The sequence below is a fragment of the Triplophysa rosa genome, linkage group LG20 (assembly GCF_024868665.1).
Source record: "Triplophysa rosa linkage group LG20, Trosa_1v2, whole genome shotgun sequence".
NCBI lineage: Eukaryota > Metazoa > Chordata > Actinopteri > Cypriniformes > Nemacheilidae > Triplophysa > Triplophysa rosa.
In genome coordinates, this window is record NC_079909.1 from 3265946 (window position 1) to 3293299 (window position 27354).

The following is a 27354-nucleotide window of genomic DNA, read 5'->3' on the forward strand; positions in this document are numbered from 1 at the left end:
TTTGGATATTCCTGTTTTTGAATACTTACCTGTTTTTGGATATACCTGTTTTTGAATACTTACCTGTTTTTGGATATTCCTGTTTTTGAATACTTACCTGTTTTTGGATATACCTGTTTTTGAATACTTACCTGTTTTTGGATATACCTGTTTTTGAATACTTACCTGTTTTTGGATATACCTGTTTTTGAATACTTACCTGTTTTTGAATACTTACCTGTTTTTGGATATACCTGTTTTTGAAATAAACTCCTTTTCCTTATCTACCTCAGTGGTGTGCTCTCCGTCTACCAGAACCCTGACAGTTTGTGACGTATGATTACGTTTTGAAGAAAGTAAAACCTGAGTAATATAATGGTAAATCACACTGTGCTTTCAACAGTCTCTTCATAGAACACTTAATATGGCTGATTTTTAGTCCTGCATTTTAGTTGAAAATAAAATCTGCATTTTTTACCTGTATAATCCCCACACAGTAAAATCGGCAGTGTTAAAATAAGTCAAATTAACACTCACGGTGTATATATAATCCACACTCTCAAAGTATAAACACTGTGAGTGTTAATTTGACCATTTTTAAAACTGCCGATTTTGCTGTGCACCCATGTAAAAAGGGATGCAAATGATGCACCAGAGGTCATCAGTCCTAGCTCTGGTTCTGGCCTGATGCTCTTCCCAGTTCAACCAGACGCTCGTGATGATTGTCAATCCACCTGATGACAACTACAGCCACAACCTACAGTCATCCAGAACCAGAATAAAAATGGACAGACCTAAATATCTTTTTTTTTTGTTTTTTTTTGTTATATCCCCACCAGTTCTTTCCTCTTTTCACGTACCAGCCCAGCTAACTATTTCCGTCAAACTTACAGTTTCTAGTACTCATTCGCTGTGTAGTTGCAGCAGTGCCCTTTTAATATGCCAGAAGAGAACTGGCTCTCCCGCTTGAGTCTGGTCTCTCCCAGGGTTTTTTTCCTCAACTCTTTCGCCCTGTCCACACGAACACATGTATTTTCAAAACTGCAGTTTCTTTCTATTTGGTTTGCCCGTTCATCCACACGCAAACACAGTACTCGGTCACAAACTTTTTTGAAAACTCCTGCCAGGGTGAAGAATTTTAGAAACTCAGTGTTGTCGTGCAGATGGTGAAACTGGAGATTCGGCGTAAGAATGCCTGCTGCTATCTCATTTGTTTGACGTCAGATTCCAGGCTTCTGACTGGCCAACGCGGCTTTTAGGTTAGGGTTATATCGCCACCTGTTGGTTTGGCATGCTTTTGACAGTGCTTTATATCGTGTTTTCAGTGGTGTAAAGTATTGGAGTAAATGTACTTAGTTACTTTACTTAAGTATCTTTTTGGCTACTTTGTAGTTGTACTGAGTATTAAAGATATTAGCAACTTTTACTCTCTACTTAACTACATTTTTGAACAAGTATATGTACTCTTTACTCCAATACATTTGTAATGACTAATGCAATTACACATTACATTTTGCATGCCACCTATCTTATAATTAATATTGCCATTCACAGGGCATTGAAGGTACTACAATCTTGTGGATTTTGCCATAACTTACAAAAACTTGTCAACATGGCTTCTTTATATGAATATGAGTGCAGTATCAGGTAGATGTCAATCGCTGGCGGTTTATACATGGTTAGCCCTTACCCGCTATTTCTACAGTAATATATTGGCAACACTCTTGCCAGCTAGTTACTGTAGGTCACACATCTACAAAAGCTCTTGTTTTTAAAACTAACTCTTCCTAAATGTGCTCTAAACATGTTTGCTCAAAATTTGACCATGTGGTGGGACTATTGCCATGAAGTGATGTAAACCAGTAAAGAGAATGTATAGTATTTCAATTTTCAAAAGTGCTCTCACACTATATAGACAAAATATTAACCTATAGAATGAGTCGGACACAGAGAAATGAACAATTCACATATGAATCTCAACAATGGTGACAATCAACTGAACAGCTTCATGCTGCAATGCATGCTGGGTACATAGTACAAAACTCATTCATGATTGTTTGTCACCATTGATGAGGTTTGTATGTCAAGTGTCTAACTGTGTCTCAATTGCAAAGAAAGATTTTCTGACAGAGATCTTTCCATTATAACATGTAATCACTTTACCAAACATATCTTAATAAATCTTAAATGCTATATTATTATTATTTAATGATTTAATTCTTTCAGATGTATCTTCAGTTACTAAGCAAACATAAAGTTGCGGTTCCTGTAAAGTCCCTTTCAGTGTTATTGTATAAGTGTACATTTTAAAGCTACAAGAAAGTCAAAGAGTCCAACCAAAGCAAACACTGATCGCCATAATGGTGACTTAAAACATAATTGAACCACTATGAACTAGAGTTCAATCTCAATAAGATCTTACACAGACAGAAATAAAGTGAAAGTGGTGTCTGTAATATGTGAAGATGTTATTGATGTTTGTGTTTAATTCTCCTCTGGTGAGATCTTGACAGATTTATTGTGTTCATCTGTTATTTACACGTGTTCATCTAAGACTGTGTGACTTAAGTGCGTTAATAGATTCTTTATAATGTATCTTCAAACAGCCATTGCAGTAGTTTACTGTAAAACACCTACAGTAACTAGCAGGCAACAGTGTTGACAGTATATGACTGTAGAAATGGCAGGTAAGGGCTAACAGTGTATGTGAAATGAGGACATGACTGCAGCTGGCCATGAGGCCCAAACCAGCATGTCCAGTGCAAAAAGGCTTTGACTTTTTAATTCTACTTAACATTATTTTATTTATCTGTTATGTTGAAGAGACCTTTTTGAAGGACTTTGGTTTACTTATGAGCACTTGAGCTTAAATGAGACTTAGGGTGTTTGTAATGACGTAGGTTATGGTGTCGGCCATGATTTGTTGCAATTTTGAGGTGTTCAGTCTTATTATGATTTAAGAAAATAAATGCGATTGCTCACTTCACAAATCAACTGTTTCTAGTTTTTCACTGCTGTGTCTCTTAAGTGTTGAGGACTAGTGCTGCTTTGAGCCTACATTCAGTATGAGTAAAATACTCAAGTACTGTTAAAATCAGATACTCAAAGACTTTTACTCAAGTCGTTTTGGAATTGGTGACTTGTAACTTGTAATGGAGTAATTTTCACTGCAAGGTATCTGTACTTTTACTTAAGTATGGTTTTCAGGTACTCTTTACACCTCTGCGTGTTTTTGCGTTTTCGTGTGGACGCAATTTTTTTAAACGAAGAAGGAAAAACTCAGTTTTTAAAAGAACCCGTGTACGTGGGGACTAGGCCTTATACACATATACATCTATAGTGGAGTTTTGGTTCCTTGCCACCATTACCACTGGCTTGCTTACTGGGAAACTACTGTTTTTGTTTAATCCATAAATGTAAATGACTTGCATTTAACAACATACATGCGCGTTAAGTGAAAGTGACCTATTAGTCAGATATGGTGACCCATACCCGAAATGTGACCTCTGCATTTAACCCATCCAGAGAGTAGTGAACACACGCACAGCAAGTGGTGAACACACGTACACTCGGAGCAGTGGGCAGCTATCACTGCAGCGCCCGGGAAGCAAGTAGGGGTAAGGTGCCTTGCTCAAGGGCACCTCAGTTGTTACCCGCTGGCCCTGGGAATCGAACCGGCAACCTTCTTGTCACGAGTCCGACTCTCTAACCATTAGGCCACGACTGCCCAAAATAATTACTTTAACAAATATATTCTTTTGTTGCAAATTGTTCTGGTATATTGTAATTTTTGGTTCCCAGTCCTGATAGCAATATTTACAATAGTAATATACCTAAATTAAATATACTTCAATTGAATAATTGACAGTTTCTGACAATCCAGCATAGCATTTACTTCAGTTAAGTTTCATCAGTGTACATTGCATAGAGAAAAATTTACAATAATACCAATACCATATACTCTCTTTAATTCTTCTCCTAGTTTTATTATTATTTTTATTTATGATGTATGTAAAGTTGCTTTGCAACAACGGAGATTTTGAAAGGCGCTATATAAGTTAAATTGAATTGAATGTTAACCCTGGATTGGATTCACATAGCACAAAGCTCGTAAACAGGTAAACATCCAGCATGAAACTCATCATCTCCTTATCAATAATTTAGACAGTTTACAGCAACGCATTGACTTCCTGTTGTCTGTGTCAGGTGAGTCCTATAATCTCATTTCAACTGGAAAATAAATGTATTTTTAACTGTGTCATTCATCATGTGTCAAATCTGCACAATAATTTCAGACATGATTGGTAGCTTTATAATGTTAAAATCTTTCAATGCAAAGTAGTGCTTGCTAGTGGCAGAAAGCAAAACTATTTAAAGCCCATTACTGTATAGTGCATTGAAACTATACAAGCTATACAAGCACATGTGTGTTCCCCACAACCTCTAGGGTACTAATGTATAATGCTTTTGAGCTACAGGAGCAAAGATAGCTAAATAACCGCAATCTACAATAACAGTTTTTGGAAGTAAATTAAACTGTTATCCATAACATACAAACCCGTCAAGACATACCCACATGTAAAAAATGTTGATGATTGTTAGTTAACATCAACTCTTTCAAGTGTCATGTGTTCTAATAAAAACGTTGTCACTGCTCTTTCATGTTGTCATGAATGTGAAAAGCCCTTGAAGAGGTAACAAGACATTTGCATGGATGGCTAATCATCAAATCATGTAGTGAAAGTAAAAAAAATATTTTTTACGATCTTATTTCCATTTACATGGATTTATTAAATATTTATAATCAGCTTCACAGATGATGGATAGCTGTCATTGAACGACACCAATAAAATGGTGATAACATCAGAAATGTCTTTCTCCTGTAATGTTTGTCATTTCAACACACCAAGGCCATTTGCATTCACTTAGAAGAAACTTTTCTATTCTGTTATTTTTACGAAAGAGTCCAAAAATATCATGCAAATGTCAATAACATTAAATTAAACATTATCCCTTTCACCCAGCCTAAACAATTGGCAAGTGTTTTTTTTGTTGGCTATATTTACAGACGACAGCATTTTCACTAAATGCAGAAACACTTTGACTATTAACTGACATTATTTTGAAATGTTCAAATGTAGCATACCTCCACATTTGTTTTAGGAATATGTTATGTTTGCAATTAAAAACAGTCTCAAAGCTTTAAAGACAGATGCTTTTTATAGGTCTTATTACCCATCAAAAGCAATGCATTAACTGTTTTTTAATTATAATATAATAACATAAGAAATTTAATATAGTACTATTTTGCATCTGTCTTGAGTCTCCAGTCCCCCTTTTTTGTAATTGCATGGAACTCTCTATTCCCATAAGGATGTTTTTGATAAATTCATAAAACGACATCCTCTTTTATACTTTTGAAAGTGAGCATTTTGTTCTAAATTAAATCTTGTCCCACCTCCATCAGCGATACAATGTATGACAAATGGAGAAGTTCTCTTACATGCTCTATTATGAACTCCTTATATATGATGTGACTAATGTAGCATGGCTGAGCCTCACAGTGTGTGTGCAGCAGAAAGAGACGCCATCACTCTCTTTCACAAATGCTTAGGCAGGCAGAGGCTGTGCTCATGCCCTCCGGGACAATTCTGTAGTATTTTGCCCTATCGTCAAGCATTTGGTACCAGTCTAAATGAAAACGATTGAGCCATTATAAACTCCACGGCGTTATCAATTTATAATATGCCCTCAAAAATCTCCCAATGGGGCTGAAATTTATTCATTAATGACATCTGTAATCTTTTTACTGTAGACTTCAAGTCAAGCACTGTAGGATCTGCTGACGCTTGTGTGAGTTGTGGCTGTTGTTTTCTCTTTAAACTGAAACTCAATCCTAATTGACAGACTTGCTCTGCCAAAATCAAATAGTATACCTTACTTGAAAAGTGCTGGCATGTTTACTTAAATTTGGCCAAAATGTTGATTTTACTAGACATTGTTAATTGTTGTTAAAATGTTTAGTTAATATAACTAACAAAAACTAAGTAAAATTACTGGAAATGTTCAAGACGTTCTTTTGAGCACATTGTATTCACGAATAGTACAATCTACTCATTAAAAATGAGTTAACTGTACTCAAAACTGAAATAGTTCTGTTAACTTAAAACTTTAAAGTGTCCCAGATAGCAAGCAACCATTGAATTAAATTTTTAAAAAACTTCAAATTTTCCCAGACTACCATTATTGTGATCAGTGTTTGCTTTAGTTGGGCTCTTGACTATTGTGTTTCACTACTAGACATTTGCTTAGGTTCTCTTTACCCGCTGAAACAATGTGTTGAAACCCGTTTGTTTGGGGTAAAAAGCTAAGAAATCTGGTAGCTGTTTTCAATTGGTGATTTAATCGTTATGAATCACCGATTAAGAGCGGTGTTTGTTATTACTTTGTGAAGTGCTTTGATATTACAGATTAGTGTTATGACTGTCATATCCTCAGAGACTAATTAAATATGCGAACAAACCTTTTAACTAATAAATAAATTAGACATGTATAATCAGTGTATGAAACTCAACAATGGTGACTATCAACAAAATAAAACTTCATGCTGCAATGCATGCTGGGTAACATCATAGTACAAAACTCATTCATGATTCCCAGCATGCATTGCAGATGATCTGTTTATCTGAATTTGTTTGATGATTGTCACCATTGTTGAGGTTTGTATGATGAGTGTTGATGTCTAAGTGTGTCAGTAAAACATTCTTTATTTTGACACAATCCTTGTGCATTTATGAACTGAAACATTCTCATCAGTAAGAAAAGGCTGGAACTCATTCGTGTTTACAACAGCTTCTGTACATTATTAAAAATTGACACCTATTATGAAATCTACTCCAAACTGACCTTTTAAAGATCTCTTTTTAATCAATTTGCAAGTGTTATTTCTGAAACACATACAAGCACTGACAGAGAAATTAACTTAACAGAAGCCAAGAGTCAAGAGCCCAACTAAAGCAAACACTGATCACCATAATGGTAGTTTAATCACTTGCTAATATTTCTTTAGTAAAGTGAACACTATTATAATAAATTAATTTAAGTAACGATTTTGAGTCAGCAGTACTTAATGATACTTGATCTTTAAGTTCAGACAACAATTATTATTGAGTTCAATTAACTTAAAATGAAAACACTACTTTAAAAATTTGTGCAATCGGTTTCCTCATTTCAAGTCAACTTATTACATTTCACAGTTCGACAAAGCAGTTGATGTTACTAATTATTTTAAGTTCAGTCTACTTTATTTTAGTGCAATGCCCTTTTATATGTTGGATGAGCTGAACATTTTAAGTTCACTTTACTCAAATATCAAATACACATTACTTAATTTTTTAAGGCAATCGGTTTCCTCAAAATGTTGAAGTGCACTCAACTTATCCGGGTTTACAGTGTATACAATATACAACAATGTTATCGTAAATAATAACTTACTCTTAAGTGTTTGTATAACTGATCACCAAGAGTTACAAGTATTCGATTACATGTATTCATTTAGATGCCTGCACTATTAAAGAATGCAGTTGATACATGCTTACTTTTAGTTAATGTGTTTATGGATTTTATGTATTTGTTAAAAGTCTTGCTGCAGCATTTTGAAGGCGAGCAACCAGAGATTCACCTACACCCTTGCAATAAACCAACCTTGGCTTATAGAAATAAAAGCATGTAGAACAGTCTCCAAATCATAATGGTTATCAGATCTCCTTGGGAGGTGTTACAACTGATGCTATGAACTTGAGGTCATACTTCATACAAAGGTATGAACAAAGAACAAAGGTGTACCATGCAGTTACTACTTCAGAGATTACATCCTGCATAAAGGTAATGAATCAACATGTTTTTCAGAAAATGTGTTTCTTTTGTTCCTTGGTAAGCTTCAGAACTTTGGCTTGGTAAGCTTCGGCTCTATTAACTTCATGTTTAACGTAAGGTATTTACTTTTTATTGTGCTGTGATTTGTCTGAGAGACGTCTTGTTTTTGAGATCACTATGGGAGTCTGTATTAATTGACCAAAGACAGACCAGTGACATCACAAAAATGTAGGTAACAGCAACTTTATAATCTCCTGATCTGTGTGTGAGTCGAATAACTGAGTCGAATAAAATCAAATACATTAATAATAATCAATTTGATTTATAATGCACTTTTCTTGCACCCAAAGTGCTACAACAAGTAAATAAATCCATTATTAAGAAATACAACAACAAAACATCAAGACAAGAATAATAATAAAAATTTTGATCTATTTTAAAATAGATTTTGCAGGTAGGCCAATATAAAGGGCATTACAATAATCAGCCCTAGATGTAAGGAACGCATGTACAAGCCTCTCTGCATCGGGCTGCGAGAGAAAAAGCCTAATCCTGGCAATATTCCTAAAATGAAAGAATGCAGATTTTGAAATGCTCTTAATATGTGCATCAAGTGTCAAATGAGAATCAAAAAGAACACCAAGAATTTGAACTTGGGAGGATGTAAATATTATGGAATTATCAAAATTCAATTTGAAATCTCCACCATCACAGACAGCTGCTGTAGTGCCAACAAGAAGGACCTCTGATTTCGTACCATTCAATCTGAGAAAATTGTGGCACATCCATAGTTTAATTTCCTGCAAACATTCAGAAAGTTTTGCCAAGATACCTGTTACATTAGTTTGTGTGCTAATGTAGATCTGGGTGTCATCGGTATAAAAGTGAAACCCTATACCATGCTTCCTAATAATCTGCCCAAGATGAAGCATGTAAATACTAAAGAGTATAGGGTCTAGAACAGACCCCTGAGGAACACCATAACAGACCTGTCCTATCTCAGATCTGCAGTTACCTAAAACTACAAACCAGGAACGATCAGTAAAGTGAGATTTGAACCACTCCAGCACTGTACCAGAGATACCAAGCCAGGTCTCCATTCTATCAATTAATATTGAGTGACACACCGTAACAACGCTGCGCTCAAATCTAAAAGTACCAAGATCGTAAAGGTTCATAACTCAAAACAAATTAGTCTCAGTACTATGCCTGATACAAACCCAGATTGAAAAGGTTCTAAAAGCATGTTCAAGAACAAGTGAGAATGAAGTTGTGACACAACCACACGTTCCAGAACCTTTGCCAAAAAGGGAAGATTAGATATGGGCCTATAGTTTGAGGGGTCAGAGGTATCACACCCAGACTTTTTAAGGACTGGTGTGATGGCAGCAACCTTGAGGGCTTGGGGGACAGATCCAGTAATAAGGGAGGTGTTTACAATGTTCAAAATGAGGGGACTGATAGATGACAGACTCTCTTTAAGAACAAAAGTTGGTATAGGATCCAAAAATACATGTAGATGAATTCATTGTTATAATTAGTTTAAAAACATAGTCAGTAGTAACCATTGTGAAACTAGAGAATGAATTAGGAGGAAAACACACAGGGAAGCAGAACTAATGGATTGATAGATCAAAAACTTGTTACATTGCTGTACAGTAGAACATATAGATGAATTGGTAGGTTAAAGTAGTTATTACCTTAAACATCTTGTTGAGATTTGCAGGGCCCTCATTAATGACTTGTGAATAGTATTCAGTTCTTGCTGATTTAAGGCTTCAAAGTACTGAATTTGGTGCTCGTCATACATGAGTTTATGGACAGTAAGACCTGATTTTTTATATTGCCATTCAAGCTGCCTGTTTTTAGCTTTGAAAGTCCTTTGCTCAGAAGTATACCAAGGTGATGATCTTGTGAGTAAGACAACACGTTCTTTTCTAGGGGTCAGCAAATCTAAAGTTGATGATAAAGTTGTTAATTGTGGGAATATCATTGATTATACTTGAAAACTGATTGAGATCAATATTTTTAAGATTTCTAAAAATAATAACCTTTTTTGTGATTTTCGAGAGGGAACAGAAAGATTAAAGCTCAACAGCTTATGGTCACTAATGCATAAATCTTTGCCCTCAAACTGATTAATAGCAGCACCAGCCGTTCACACCAAGTCCAATGTATGACCTTTGCTATGAGTGGGAAAGTTGACATGTTGAATCAAGTTGAAACAGTCTACTGTCTCCATGAAATTCACAGTATGATTGCAATTACGATTATCAACATGGATTTTAATATCTCCAATAAAAATCATAGATGCACAGAGAGAGTTAACAGATGCAAGTAGTTCTGTAAGTTCATCAAATAACAGAGAGTTATGTTTAGGCAGACGATAGATAAACAAAATAAGAACAGGAGAAATATTGGTAACACTTTAGATTACGGCCTGCAATGTACTGCATAGTTAAACAGAATTTACAGTGTAACTATATGTAACAATAATGTTCGTCTACAGTACATATCTGTAGGTAAAGGGCAACAATATGCAAAGTTAGGGGAAGAAGTCAGAAAATTAAAAAAACCTTTAAAACTAAGGGGTAACTATTTTAATATTACATGGTATGCATGACCTGCAGTTTGCTATGCATCAGTCTTAGCGTGAACACACACTACATTTTTGTAATTGCAATGTACCCATAAATAAGCTACTTTGGATATTAATTAAGTACGATGTTCTTATTTTATTATTATAGCAAACACGAAATAAGGGGAAATCATGTGTTCAGTTTTTGTGCAAGCAAAACAGCAAGAATGAAGCACGCTGTCTGTCAACTGTAAATTTGACATTTGAGTTTTGACTTTAGGATTAAAGTTTGAAACTGACAGATGATTAGAGATAGCATGTTTTATTCCTACACTCTTAAAAATAAAGGTGCTTGAAAGGTTCTTCACAGCGATGCCATATAAGATGCATTTTTGGTTCCTCAAAGAACCATTCTGTCAAAGGTGCTTTAAAGAACCATCTCTTTCTTACCTTTTGAACCTTTTTTCGCCACAAAAAACCTTTTCTTTGGTTCTTCAGATGTTAAAGGTTCTTTATGGAACCAAAAGGGTCTTCTATGGAATCGAAGAACCTTTTTAAGCACCTTTTTTTAGTGTAAAATGATGAATTCATCAGTGAGGCAGGTATTATGGCAGGAGATTTTCTAGCTGGTAAGCTGGTTAATGGCTGGTTGACCCGCTGGGCAGTAAGAATACCTGGCTGGTAAACCATATTGGACCAGCAACAAACCGGCTATGATCCCAGCACAGATAGATGTTTATATTGATGTCTGTTTAATTACATTATTCATTTTAAAACCATAAATCATGGTAAATTTCGCATGCTACAAACCAAGCAACACTGTTTACAAATATCTACCTACTGTTGTAACCCTATAGTTTCTGTACTGTGATGTTATATGGGGCAGTTGTAAGACTTGAGCACACCAGCATCCCATGCCAACATGTAAACAACATATTTTTACAAATTCAGTTTTTTGTCGTTGACACAAAATAGTACTGGTGATAATGGTATCGTTTTCAAAAACTAGCAATTTGAAACACGTTTTTAAGGCCCCAAGGTTTTCAGTTTTTAGGTGAAAGCGGTCGTGTCAATGCAAAATAAATCCTGAATAACAATATTGGGCTATATTCCACATGGTCCATATTAACCACATTTATCACAATTTTATATTGGTGTATTTATTTCAGTTTTTTTTTTAGCTTTTGCATTTTGAACCTTGAAAACCAGTCCTTTTCATCACATGGAAATACTGGGTGTAATTTCACCTTTTGCGTTCCACAGAAGACAAACCGTTACAGCCTTTACTCTCTTATACCGTTATGTGCCAATTTTGCTTATTACACTAAAACAAGTTTTTAAGTTTCTTCTCTAAACAAAAAGGGGAAAGAAACCTTGTAGCCACCTGCCACGGTAAACACAGGGTTCAGCCATCATTGCCTTTGCTGCCATCAGACTGTGAGGTAATTGTCTGTAAAAACAGAACAATATGTGAGCAACAAACCGGAAACCTGAATCTCTAAAAGCATGCATGAGTGCCTACATGACTATCAATTTATCAAAAAAACCCTTTCCCTCCCTCAGTACGTATCTTAAACAAGAACATATAGAGAGCGCATATACTGTATGGGATGCACATGCACATCTTTTTGTTTGACAAAAAGTATAGAACCCATGAACTGTCTTTTTCTGAGACTGAAAACTGACAAAGACTTGATACATGGATACAAGGAAAAACTAATAAATACAGACGAAATTGGTCTGAAACACAACAATCTGCAATGACAGAGACACTAATAGCACTAATATTGGTCCATAGCCGGCAAAGAATAAAGAGATTATTTCAATCTAGTTTTACAACATTGACTGTGAAAGACAGCGGTGGAGATTTGTCAAGTGAAAGGAAATTAAAAACCTGTAATGACTGGGAACCATAACAGCTGATACAAAGACCCTCGCTGAAACCAAATGACAGACTCATTCAAAATGCTAATTCATAAAAAAGGCACGTTTGCAGCAAATGTGACGTGCTAAATAAAGCAGACAACATAGATTTGTGTCTGAATGACACAGCAGAGTCAGCATGATAGAAATCAAATTCTCTTCTGTTTTTCCTCATACGGCCTGTGTGCTTTCATCGCTAAATGTTTAAATGTGTTAGCAGGACTGACAGAGAAAATAGCAGATGAGATATTCAGCAGTTGTCAGTCGTACAGATTTCAAATAAATCTGTTTTTACTCGAAATGTGTGTAACATCAAGATACAATTGACATTATTTGAATAAATGTCTTAGCTAAGAATGAATAGCCTGGAATGAATAGCGACATGTGCAACGTTCTGATAAGAGCACATGCCCAGTGTGTGTGTGTGTGTGTGTGCGTGTGTGTTTATTATCTACACAACAGACAGGACTGCCAGTAGCCTTCAGCATTATTGTTTAAAATATGGCTCTATTTTGCATAGTCAAAATATGTCATAAAATAAACGTGGTACATAAGTGACAGACATTGTTAGAAAAAATAGTGCAGGCTAGTCTATAAGAGACTGTATGTGGATGTAGTTATATATTCTAAAGCCCTTGAAAAATGTTTGATTAAAAAAATATATATAATGTTAAATTCTGGGTTGATCAGCTTCTAGGCCTAAACTCACGTGAAACAAATTCACATTTACACTTTGTACATTGCCTGAAGTAAATTCCGTTACCGCACATCTGTCATTGGTCCAGCAGTGAAGAGTAGCGAGAGACTCTGACATTCAAGCCTTTTCCAAATGTCTCGTCTCTGACCAACCCCCCACCCAGATTACATTTGACATTCCAATTGGATCCTCATGCATTATATCACAGTGGTAGGAAATGTGGTCCACAGGGAATGTCACAATATGGAACCACTATGTTGGATCACATGGACTGAATGAGTTCAATATTAAAAACGGAGGAATGTCTTTATTTAATATACGGAATTGACAGTCATAACTAGCCTAATGATGATGTTCCACTGGGAATATAAAAGGATTCCTTTTTTTTAAGAAGAATATTAAATATAATCCGGACAGAATCCATCAGAGAATCTATTAATCCAGCAACAGGTCTAAAGAGACCATTATGAGCATGTTTACTTTATGTCATCTCTCAAACTGTGAATTACAGGCAAATCATTTACCATTTAAAAAACAATACACAGTTTGAAAATAGATAATACTTATTAATAATATTAATCATTTTACCCAATAACAATAGTCTGTTTATTAGAATAAATTACCACTTTCATTCATATTTTAATTTACCAATTTAATCATATATCAATAAATAAATTATTTTAACAATTAAAGCTTTCTTCTTAGTAGACCCATATTATGAATGTCTTTATAATTTATACATATATTTAAATAATGCATGTTATATCATTTTAGATATTTTAATGTCAAAAGTGGAAAATATTGTAATTAAAACTGTTCCAATTGCACATTTTATAATCATTTGTAAAATGTCTAAGTGCTGAAAAGATAAGAAAATGCCAATTATTTCCAGATGTATTTGGAGGACAAATGATTATTGAATATAAAGCAAACAAGACATTAAAACACACATTATAATCTATAATACTTTATTTTTTTATCAGATAACATATGGCAATCATGCTTTAATATAACACCATCTAAAGACATTTATTATATATTTTTTACATAGAATATTTTACATTAGGCCCAAACAGTTAGAAATTTACAAAACAATACAGTATCTTCTTCAACTAGACATATGATCTATTCTCTTATAATCTTTCATTATTGTTATTCATTTGTTATTAATACTACTCTTTTTTTACATTTCAGAAAGATATGTGCTTTAGCTTCTGAGATGGATGCATTATTGCAGTAAACAGCAAATAATATAAGGTTGTTCAACAAGACAAAAACCTCAAAACGGACATTCACAGATACTTTTACACGGTACAGTTTTACAACATTGTTTCAGAGAGAAATCCGATGTTAAATTTGTACAATTTCACGAAAACGCTTAGTGATTGCACATTTTCATCAAACGCCTTGCAGAGAATAAACTGACAAATTGACCCATATCCCTGTCACATATAGCTGCCATAGAAGCAAACTAACCGTGGTCTTTTCTTCAGATTCACCTTTGTGGCTTGTGAACTTAAAGCATTGCGCTTTTCACCAGTGGATTATAAAAAAAAACGTGGAAATAAAACAGTCAACTCTCTCTGTTTCATCCATTGATATATATATCCATTAAAACTATTTATTGTAAATATTTATAGTGTATTAAAAAAAGAATATATATTCCATTATGTTTTTTTTTGTTCATTCAAAACAACGGCTTGTCAATTTTTGACACAGAGTGCTGGTTCGTCAATGACGTCTGACAAAATGACCCTAGAAACCATGGCAACAGACTATAGCTTCTGCTCTGCACTGATTATTTGCTGATGGCTGCTCACAGCTATAAGCTTTTTTTCATCCAGGAGAGTAAATTTTGGTCACTTTCGCCATTTTTCCTGAGGAGTGGCATGCAGATGTGGTGAGCAGGGTTAGCAGTGGTTCGACGGGGTACATCTGCCCCAAAAATGACTTTTTGTACCCTGTGCTTTGTGTGATGCGGTGCGACAAAAACAAGGAAAAAAACAGTATTTCAGATCTGTCAGTAGCATACTTGCGCAAAAACATGAATTTGGTCCTTCTTACTCTTACATAGAAAACATGTACTAAAATAATCCTAAAAAACGCATACAAAGTTCTTTTTCGTCTTAGAAAATGAAGGAAAAAATAACAGTCTTTTTTGTGTCAATTTGCCCCTGTGGCTGGTAATTCATCGCTGCCTGGAGCGTTTGTAAACTCAAATCCATACTGGTTTTGTGCTTTTCAGGTTTTGCCCAAAGGCTAAAAGGGGAAGGGTTCTTTGATACTGAAGATTTTCCAAACATGTGGTCTGGCTACATAATATTGACGTAGTCACAAGGTCTTAATCTTGCTCTGTTGCACCCTCCCATAGTCTCTCTCTCCCTGTTTTTATATTTATATTTATTTTTTTCAGATACAATTAAATACAATTTGATTCTAAGATACAATTGTATTTTTATATTTTAATACATTAATTACATGTAATATTAAATTAACACAGTGGTGTTGGAATTACATTGGGGTGCCAATTTTGGAATTATTGTTTAAATTAAGTAATCCTGTGGTTATACGCCTTTTTGTGTGAGTAATATCTTGCATATAAAAACAGATTAACCCTAAAACATAGATTGGATAGATTTTTCGGACCATATGTATGTTCCAAAAAACCTCAAACTGTAATCAGGTTGGTTTTCCCTTGGAGGTAGGTGATAATATTTTAGACATGGAAGTCCTTGGTTGTGTTCAACCGTGATTACGCTTGTGTTCTCGCTCTGAAAGTTGACCTTTAGGGATGGAGGAGATGAGGGGTTAGATGTAGGCCTCGTCGTTGGCCGGGGTGGGGTTTTCAGCTTGTTGTTCGGGTCCGTTCTCTTGAGTTCGAACCATCGATGTGGGTTGGATCATTATCCGAAGGCGCTGAAAAGGGAGGGTTGGAAAATCATCAGCTGCCATATCAGGAAAGTGCAAACGCAACTATGAAAGTACGAATCATGACCTTGATTGGTACAATTAGAAAAATCGAATTCAAACTTTCGCTTCCCTGTGGTGAGAAATGCTGATTCAAGTGATTTGGGATTGTTACGAGCTACAATCGCGATGTTCGCGTCGAATCGAGATTGGAGATCTTTGTTCTTAATTACTAGCTCCAGAAACCTGATTTAGAGATAGAGGTAAGCTTCATGCTGTGAAAAACAGCTTTAGCCCAAACTCCTATTCTTCTCATTTGTACGATCAGTCCAAGTCACTGATCGCACGCTCAAATGGCAAGAACCGGAGACTAATTGGTGCAATTAGAATGAACCCAATAGCCACGAAATGGGAACAGTGCATGCTTCACCCCATGCTGAAACATCAGCATTAATAATGCATGCCATCTAAATCAATTACTGCGACTTTCATGTTCCCTGACAGATGCACCTGTGGCTGAGAGAATATCGCAAGCTTTAAAACGGCAACATTACCTCTTTATACGAGCCCTTCAGAGTGAGGAACATGTAGCCCATGTATCCTGGGATCAGAACCATGGATGATAGGGCCATGCACCACCCTACACCCTGTCCCCACTTTGGGAACACGTAATTATTCAATTTTAGCGGGACCATTTGAATGGCACTGAAGAGAAAGACGCCCTATGGCAGAAAGAACAAGCAATTTGTTATAAATGTGTTGTCTTCAACCATTTTAGAATTGCTTCAAAGACACATTGAAAAACTACTCACCGCCACAATCAAAGGGGTAAACACAACCCAACAGAGTTTCCACCAGATGCAGGGCTTGTAGCCGATCATCTCCTCGATATTGCCGTAGAACTTATTGACGCCTGCAGGGAGGACACAGAATGTCAATGTGTAACAGTGAATTAGGGCGTTATTGTTGGGCGGAGGATTGTTATGTGCGCCCTCTTGATAAATGCAATAGAGAATTGTGCAGTAGTTTGCATAATCAAGCCTGCCATGCAGAACAATTAAGATTCTACAGGTTCAGATTCATTCAAATGAAATGACTGTGGCAGTGAGATTAGCATGAATTATAAAGATCTTTGATAATAATTAGCATGCGTTACGCGTTACGTCTGGATGGGAATGGAAAAGCAAATGAATGGCTTATTAGAAAACATATAAGCTAAATATGATAAATCACTTTATTATTTGGATAAAAATCTGCTTTGAATAAAAATGTCTGCTAAATGCATACAATTTCATAAATAACATTGTAAGAGTAAACATCGACTGTATAACAGGGCAGTTAGAACATGTCTACTTTTCTGTTTTATTTGACAGAATTTTCACATATTTTTTAAGTGTGGTAAAAATGTCAAATTATAGAAATAGACTGCAAGCATGTTGGGTGTAAAAATAATAATAAAAAAATGTAATTTCATTTCATCCCAATTATTTTTTTACGATTTTCTGGGGTCCAAATTTTTTTGGGGCGTTACCGTTTTTTTACGGGTATTTTTTACAGTGTAACCGGTCACTATTTTAGTTGTGTGTTTTACTGTGGTAAAATAACAAAAGTTAAAAAAACACAAATTACCACATGAGCCTCCTAAACTATCACGAACTGCATGTATTGTGATTTTTCAAGGATTGGAAGCGCAATTTCAAATGGTTTTTGATGATTTATGATATATTGCTGAAATTACTTGAAATTTGATGTCAGCTATTCCACTACATAATATCTGCTTGAAAAAAAATAATTCAGCCATCTGACAAAGTTTGCAAATAATAACACACAAAAAAGCAATATTTACCATAGAACCATGATATGGAGATGCATTCAAAGAACACCAGGAACAGTAGACACATTCCACTAGCAGAGTAGTAGTCAAACAGTTTGAAGACATACAGGCCACCCTGGAGATAAAAGAATTCTCAAGATTATTGACATATTTGATTTATTTAGACTATCATAGAAAGCTGTAATGTAGGTAATGTAAAGATGCGGGAGATGCATGATTGAAGACGGATATTCTTGTGAAATTACTTGCTAAGGCCACAATAAAACAATGTTTCTGACCCACAATTAAACCTGACATCAACTATACCCTAAATGGTCCTCCTCAAGCTCTAATTGCACTAAAGTAAACACATTTTTTTCCAGATTGCTCTGGCCACTGCTATGTGCAAAAATTGATAATGGTTGATAATGGCTGTCTTATTTCTTTTAAGAACATTATAAAAATAACATTTATTCCTCAAAGATGTTTTTTTTTTCTTGCCTTGAAATGTAACGGTTGCTTATCCTTAAATAATCAACCTGAATGACGTGTGCAGCCTTCAAATGTGACCTTTGAAGTGTTCAGCCTTCACATTGGGACGCATTGTTTGCCTTGTTAATATCAATAGTCAGTAGTTAAGTCTTTGCTGGTTTAATGTTAACATGCTAACTAGCTTAGCATGCTAATTGGTAAATGCAGTAAAATGTTCTGCACATTGTACATTGTATGCCAGTAAAACGTATGCCAAGCAAGACATAAAATAGGTCTTTTAACAGCTTTTATGTAACAGTTTATATAGTCTACATATATAACAGGTGATATACTTCCAAGTCATTATATAACTCAGGAACACTCGAACATCAAATCCTAATGAAAGTAAGAGTTTTTATCCGGCCTTTTCGTGTGTTTTTGGTATATCTATATCCTCTGTACAGTTTGAGAGGATCATTGTGGTCATCCTCCTACTAATTTCAGAGGTCCATATGAAACACGAGAGCAAATCTGTAGTGATGTAACAGGGAAAATGAGGTGAATTTACCTGTGTGATGTTTGACAGGCCAATAATATATGACACGAAGCAGACAACGGCGATAAAGATCTCTCGTCTTCCTCGCAGCAAGCGGGGGAACTCATCCACCAGAGCTGTGATAAAGCCTTCCACAGTACAGAACTACAAAGAAACCAAAATCTGTTGAGAATTTATTCTGAAACATGTGTTTCATTTACAGACAGTGCTGCATTTGGTAGCAACTAACTAAAACATTTGGATTCAGTAAAAAACGTTTGATATGTTAAAATTAGTCATTTGTGAAGGTGATATCAATTGGAAAAGTTTCCTATCAGTTTTTAAAAGTGTGGAATATTTGGAGTAAATCTTTCAAGTTGGCCCTTTATGTTTGATCAGAAATGTATTTTAGATATTTATAAAGGTTTCATACATTTTATTTATAAAGGGGTATTTTAGCAAGAGATGCTAAGTATTTTGTGGTTCCTTTTGAAACTTGAAAGGAAACGGATGTCTTTTAAACCAGTTTCACCCTCATGTGCTTTACCTGACTGTCAATGCCAAGCATAAGCAACATTGAGAAAAACAGAATTGCCCAAAGTGGTGAGATGGGCAACTGGGTTACTGCTTCTGGGTACGCCAAGAACGCCAGCCCTGGACCTGGGAATATATAAAAACTTGATTTACTCAAAGAAATCTATACAGTGAAACCCAAGTCTGCTCATGATGGTTACTAAATAAATCTACACGCCAAAATATTGCGATACTTTTAATTACGAAATGTTTTCAATCAGTTTATAGCAGATCTATTATGATTACACTGATTTCCATCATAATTACCTGAGGCAGCCACGTCTGCTATGGGCCGTTTTGTGATGTGGGCCATGAAGCCCACGATTGAGAAAATGACGAATCCGGCGAACATACTGGTGAAGGAATTGATGCAGCAGACGATGATGGAGTCTCTGAGAAACAGACGAAAGCGTGCCATTGTTTGGTTATTAATCATCGAGGAACCATTTTGTTTGAACTTTGCTTAGAAATCTAATGGAAATGTATAAGTATTTTACAAGGCGGCTAATTTGTATGAAATCTTGCTATTCGTTTGTGGTAGTTAGATTCATGGATCATGCTTGTGCAGTTTATTCATGACCGTACGCTTTTGTAGAATGCATATACCGTAGTAGAAATCTATACGTGAGCCACCTTGTAAAACAGTTACAAATTCCTTTGAGATCAGGCTGGCAATGTTTGGCAAAATCCCCAGAATTATATATTGGTCTTCAGGCTTGGCTGTTTACTCAAGTATGTACAAAATGACAAAATATCATTCGAATGCCTCTTAAATCTTACAATTGCTGCATACTTGTAAACGTTATTGTTGAAAGTGTTGTAGCTCCCAAGGGCGATGAGAGAGCCCAGGCCCAGACCATACGAGAAGAAGATTTGAGTGGCTGCGTCAAGCCACACCTACGAGAAGAGATACGGAGACATGGTAGAAATTCACCAAATTACACGCCTGTGAACACACGTCTATTACCGTATGGTAATTACAAAGCGCTCTACCTCTGATTCTTTTAGCTTGCTGAACTCAGGCGTGATATAGAACAAAATGCCCTCTTTCGCTCCCGGCAGTGTCACTCCACGGATGAACAGAATAAAAAGCATGACGTATGGGTATGTGGCCGAGAAATATACCACCTGAAAGAAACATGAACAGTTTTAGTTTTGGCTGATATTTTTGGATAGTACTGATGTTGAAAGAAAAGAAGTGCTTTGTTTAACATGATCTTTTTGAGAATACATATTTGAAATGGAGAAATATGCTCATTGTGAGAGCATAGCAAGAGCTTTTTCCACATTCTTACCTTTCCAGTCCAGCCTACACCCTTCCAGATACAAAAATAGACCAGAACCCAGGCGATAGCCAATGTTATTGCCAGTGGCAGTCTTATCTCTCCTGGCTTTTCCAAACCGTCGGTCAGTTGATGCATATTACGTCTGAGGGAAGAAAATGGGGAAATACAAATTAATCAAGAATGTAGGTCCAGAATGTATAACTTTCAGACCACGTATCGCACAAACGTTTCGAATAGAGCTCATCTAATTGCTCATGCAAATCATTCAACTGGGGTTGTTTGCCAAAAATGCACAATAGCGGCATTTTTGTGAGACAACAGTGGCCCTTTTACACAGCCTAGGACAAAAGGCAGTGCCTGTATCTTGCTGGAATACGAAATTCAGAAGTGTTTCAAAAATAGATGCCCTTACTCCCAAAACTCTGTGACGGCGCTTGTCATATTGGCAGTGTTTGCCATGCTGTAGTTTGAGAAACATTTGTCTGTATTCCATGGGTTGTCACACGATTTCCAGGGGAGCTCCTAAAACAGGACAGCAGTGTTTTATGCAGTTTTCCCTTTGTCTGGTTATGCCCATATAAAGATTTTGAGAATTAAAGAGGAAAACGTTCACTTACTGTGGTGAATGAGTTATAGAGATAGTAAATAGCCCAAGAAATGATGACAATGTAGTAAATGTTAAGCCAGAAAGACAGTACTGCTGCCGCCAGACCAACACCTATGAAAATGACAGAAGTATGCACACTTCAATGACTCCATATTTTATGTGTAAGCTTGGTTGGATGGAATGACAATTGATTTAGCTCACACGAAATCATTTTCAGGGGCACTATAATTTAATTTCCCCAGTCAAAAAGAACAATAAATCAAATAAATTTGGATGGGATCCATTTTTTCACGATTACCTTTAAACATAGGGGCCAGTTTCCACACTCCAAGACCACCAACGGACGTGTATTGACCGAGGGACGTTTCCAGAAGAAACAACGGGACCCCGGCAAATATAAGGGTCAGAAAGTAAGGAATCAAGAATGCCCCTAAACAGATAGAAGAGGAATACAAGTGAAACACGAGACATTAAAATATGTTTTTTAAAATCCACGGGTAGGGTGATTTTCCAATGACTGCGCAGTGCGTAACCGGACCAGATATACATATACGTGCAAATCAGCGGAGAGACTTTCGTTCATTTAGAGATTGTTTAAATCCTTTGTTTCTCGTGGGAAAAATAGAAAAAAACAGCGACTTTTTTTCTTTACCTCCTCCGTTTTTCCCGCATAGATAAGGAAATCTCCAGACATTGCCAAGTCCAATAGCATAGCCAACACAAGACAGAAGAAAGTCAAATTTTCCCTGCCATGTTTCTCTGTCAGGAAGTTCCATTTTCTTCTGAACTTTAACCACCAGAGTTTTTGGTTTGTCGTTGGCAGTGGGCGCTTCGTTGACCTCTGTTAAAACGTGTCCATCAGAGGCTTTCGTGCCGTTCGTGGTCATGTCTCTGGGTTTGGTCCTTGCGGTCGGACGAAAGAGTTCAGCACCTGTCCACGTAGACAGCAGCTTCGCGGTTCGGTTAACCAAAGATTAGTCAAAAAACACTGACCTGGAAAACAAAAAAGAGAAAAACTCCTTTAGACATACGCGTTAGTTGTGTATCCTAAGTCACGTGTATTTATCCAAATAAAAAGAAGAATAAAAATAACAATTTTATCAAAGATTATTGTTTGAGCACAAATAAATCACATTAAAACAAATTTCAGCACATACGTTTTGGACAAAGCATGTTATTATTGGCGAAGTTTTCATACACCTATATTTCTGTGATATTTTTTAGTAAATATTTTTTAATTAACGCCAGCTTATTTATAAATATTTCTAACTAAATTGAAATCAATGAATGAATTTTAGATTAACTCCTTTTGACTTAAAAACGTCATCCAAGTAATGTCGAAATGAAAAATCTCTTTATATCAATATTTAGATTTTACTCCACATACAGTAGGCTACATTCCAAACGACGCGACCCGACAAACCACAACACTCACACAACACGCAGCTGTGAGCGCGCAGAAGTCTGGAGCGCTGAAGCGCACGCTCAAACAGGCGCCTAAAACTGTACACTAAAGGCAGATTGAAAGCGTTTTAGTTTGTCGCCTTCATTTGAATGACAAATTAAATCCACTAGTTAAGTGTGCATGTTAGATCTGATGTTAAGTGACAGCGCACAGACCTGTAGACGTTGTATTGGTCTTAAATGCGCACATATATAGAATTCAACAAAAGCCAACCTTACCGGCCGAAGTTAAAAACATAAACATATACCTCTGTAAAATTGACAAGGCAGGTGTGTCTAAGACTGAATTTCTTAAAACAAAGATATAAAACACCGAGGGGAAAACTGTGCCGCGCAACCATTAAAATACCTTTAAATTCCTTCGCTGGACTTTACATTCTTAAAAACAAAGGTTTCCATAAGATTCTTTGTCAGGCTGTTTAACGTACTCATAGCCTTTCTGTTATTTTTAGTAAATTTGTTCTCCAGACCATAAAAAAGAAGAAGCAAATAGTTAACACAAATTCCGTTGACTGACAGGCTCATTGGGGAACAAAAAAAAAGCCTTTTTAACCTAAGCATCCTTTCAAACACCTTAATTTTTATATCGGTCAAATGTCATGATACTTACACTGGAACAGTTTCTCCTGCCGGAACGTTTGTGGCGGTGTATCCGTTGGTTCCGCTCCAAGATGAACACTTGGAAATTTACTTTGCAAAATGTGCAAAATGTTTCCATAAAGTCAAGTGAAGTAAACAGCTATCCTAAGGGTCAAGGTGAAGGAGGGTCTGGTCGTCTGGTGCTGTCCAAAGCCGTGGTGCTGAAGGACAAGGGGAAAGAGCAGCTCCGTCTAACATGTGCGTCCAGAAATGTTACATGAAGCACAGATCCTCAGTCTCGATGTCAGCGTAAAGTCGACCCTCCCCGAAAACAACATCTCCACCACTGAGATCCCAGACACTGAAGCCTACTCTTCTCAACGCTTTTTATACGCTTTGTGTTTTTTTCAACCGACGTTGCGGTTGTACTGTGTGAAAGAGTTCATGTGTGTTTTATCAAATGACACAAGACCCCTCACTTTTTGTTTGTAATTTGTCCATTATAATTGCGCAACAACGCTAGGCTCCTCTTCTGGAACTTTTTTTTATTACAAATCATTGAATTACATAAGAATTTGGTTCTGAAATTAATGCAAACCAAGAAAAAGGAAACAGTTTTTTCATCTGATTTAAAATGTGCTAAATCTGAGCTGTGTAAAAAATCTCTCAAAAAATTGTGTAATTGTGCCATCTTAAAAAACTGTATCTCTGTCAAGAGCCATTGTATAATGCTGATAGCTACAACTGTGATGGCACATATATTAAGCTACGTTGCATGGCAACATCATAACTAAAGTTATAGGATAATAAATAAGTTTAATTGTTACCGAACATTGGTGTAATTTCTCATAGTTGTACCATAGTCAATCAAATGTCAATGTTACATTGATTAAATGTGATAATAAATAGGTGTATATGCCTAATAATAATAAAGTACAAATAGCCATCACAATTAATTGTATATTAAGTGCACATTGTTCTTATGTTGTTCCTTGCATATATACACAGTAATGTGCAAATGTGACCCAACAGATTACATTTTTGTAATCTTCATTTTAATTTTTCATTATCTAATTTAAAACTGGGCTTACTGATTAAAACTCACTGCAGCTACCAATACACAACAGCAAACGTGTTTTAGGTCAAAATAGCCTGAACTAATTTACTCTACGAAAACTAGCGGTTTCCAAAATGTCAGATTGGGATGACGAAGCCAGTCATTCTGTGGATTCTGCTAAACAGTGATAAGGAAGTCAGTCAATAAGAAGAGTCTGGGGGTGGGAGATAAATTGAAAACTGGTCTTATAATCTTTTTAGCTGACTGTCTCCTGAAATAACATACCCTTGTGGGGAGACCTAAAGAAGCACAAGAGTTAACTTCTATACAAAGGTAATTTCGTAGCCTGTAATTAGATATTATTGCATTTTCAGATGGAGGTCTTCGGAAGAGGATCTTCAATTACAGGTGACAATCAAAACAGAATCTGGCCAAACTGTGTTTTACCACCAGCATTGACGTTGTGCATGTCATCTGCCTTTGACACATTCTACAGATGAATCAGAAGGTTGGGATTAAAGAATGTCTGTCTAGGTTTATGTCTCTTCAGATCAATGATCATATTAATTCATTGATAAATGAACATAAAATTAAGGGTGCAATACATGTATCTGAATTATAAAGCTGCACTCAGGAAGTGAATGTACTCTTATGTCAGTGACCTCAATGTTTTATCGTACATGCAGCTTGTCACCTCAAGGGGGATAAAATGTTAAGACCACTTTTGAAAAAAATCATGGTTTACTGTAATCTTCAATGTCCAAGATGACATATTGCAGTGGTCAGTAGACAGCATCTTCAAGTTCATCTTAACCAAAGCGCAGAAGCAGAAATCCCTAGAGTTCAGGCCCATTCACACCAAGAACGGTAACTATAATGATTGCTATATTAGCCTGTCAATGTCTTATCAGTTTAAAAAGTCACACTGATTTCTCTGTATAGTTCTTGTCTTTTAAGAACCACATGATTTTTGTTCTTTTTCTGAACCAAAGATTTTAAAGGTGCAGTAAGCGAATCTGAGAAACACTATTTGAAATTGATACCGAAACAAACACATACTACCCTTATTGCTCTGCCCTTAAAATAACTAACACTGGCTCTTTCTTTTGACCTCATCATAAATGTATAATATCCCATGTTTCTGATTGGCTATGAGAGTGTTGGGTCAAATCCATTTTATTCTCCTATTTGCATAGCTAGGACTATGTGCAAACAAAGATGTTGACTCCTATGACTCCTTTAAATTTTAAAACAAATTGACATTTGATACATTTAAGTAAGGATTCATGAGTCATTGTATGAAGAAATATCTATAGGGTTTTTGCAACCTGATCTCACAGGAAATCGAAGTTTACAAGGTAGCTAATTCATATGAATTCATGTGATGTTAATCGTACAAAAAGGTGCGATAATTAGAAAAAAGCGATACTGAAACCTCTTCATCTACCCCACCCCTAAACCTAAAATCACTGGCGTGAAAGCAAATCATTTTAAGACGTACAAATAAGATTGTACGATTTCATACGAATTAGCCACAAATTCCTGTGAGATTGTTGGGTTTTTGACACGCTCAACAATTAAAGGTATCACTGTAAAAAAATAAAATGTTGACTTAACTTAATTTTCTGGAAACTCTCTGGACAGCTTTTTTCAGTTTACTCAACTCTTGGCCAAATAGTTCACCTCACTCAATTAACTGAGTAATATCACAAAAAAGTTGTTGAACTTACAATAAATAAGCAACAATCAAATTAATGATTTCACTCAACTATGGTGTCAAGAATGGTGCAGAGAACCCAATAGCAGGCAGCCGGTGGTGAAGGGGTTAACAGATGTTTATTTTCCAAAATAATAAACAAAACAAAAACCCACGATTGGGAAAACAAGACACGATGAACGGGAACCACAGGAACAAAGACTGAATACACTAACTAAATAAACAGACTAATACAACACTGGACAAGATTACAATAGACTAACACTAAACTAGACTTACTTTGACAAGGGTGATACATCCATGAAGACACAAGCATGAAACACACACGAGATACGTACAGAACGCAATACACGAGCACAAGACAAAGAAACAAGAGGGTATATATAGGGAAGACAAACGAGGGATAACGACACAGGGCAGGTGTGGGTAATCAAACACTTAGGGAAAGATAACAAGGAAACGAGAGGAATGGGGCCAATGACAAGACACTGGAGAGAACGTATATTATTGTCAAACGGACAACAATATGTTTCTCTCCACACATAACCTAAGGACTCTGCCCCGATCCCACCACACGACTAGAATTTCATAAACAAGACGGTGGGACCGTGACATATGGACTTGGTTAACCCAACTCTTAAGTTTTTATATGACTTTAATATGTAAAACAGCATTTTAATAATTTTAACAAGTGAACTGAAAATGCTGCAATGCATGCTGGGAACTTTCAAATGCTAGAATTGTTTGTTGAGAAAACACAGTTTCGCAAATTGGTCAAACTTTTTGATGCGCATTGGAAAATCACTTACATATCTAAGTACAGTCAACAAAAGAATCTTTGTTAGTACCACATTTAGGCTGTTCAGTATATTCAAAATAACACATTCTTCTACTTCTACTAAAAATATTTGTTTAAGTTACTTTATTACCTTTGTTAGGAGAACAATTTGAAGTTGTATTTTTTACAGTGAGTTTACTCAAAAATGAACATTCTGTCCTTCTGTGCAACAGAATGTCATCAAGGTACTTATTATTCTAAATCACGAAATTACCATGTTCACACTGTAGGGTCTCATTTAGAAACCACCCACTATTGTACTAAATTCATGAATGACATTAAACAGATGTAAGTCTGAAGCACCCACCCTTTATTTCTCGCAGAATGACTTTATAACAAAGTCCACATCATTCTATTCCACCTCAGTGACACCACACAGAAACCACACGTTGGTGTCTTTGAGAGGTATCAAAGCTCAAGATCAAACTTGTGTTTCAACGGCAGTGTAAGTGGAG

At 36.0% G+C, this 27354-nt stretch overlaps 1 protein-coding gene across 1 annotated transcript; it reads right to left on the reverse strand.

The window, feature by feature from the left end:
- Positions 1-15437: 15437 nt before the first annotated feature.
- On the reverse strand, positions 15438-23689 carry slc6a1b (solute carrier family 6 member 1b). Its single transcript, XM_057361629.1, has 15 exons — positions 23319-23689; positions 21897-22237; positions 21543-21674; positions 21255-21355; positions 21050-21159; positions 20647-20779; positions 20345-20479; positions 20145-20248; positions 19619-19743; positions 19326-19438; positions 18812-18943; positions 17806-17908; positions 16772-16872; positions 16514-16681; positions 15438-15968 (listed from the first exon to the last, which is right to left on the reverse strand). The coding sequence occupies exons 2-15, from the start codon at positions 22129-22131 to the stop codon at positions 15861-15863; spliced, it is 1800 nt and encodes a 599-aa protein (XP_057217612.1). The 5' UTR covers positions 22132-22237; positions 23319-23689; the 3' UTR covers positions 15438-15860.
- Positions 23690-27354: the final 3665 nt, after the last annotated feature.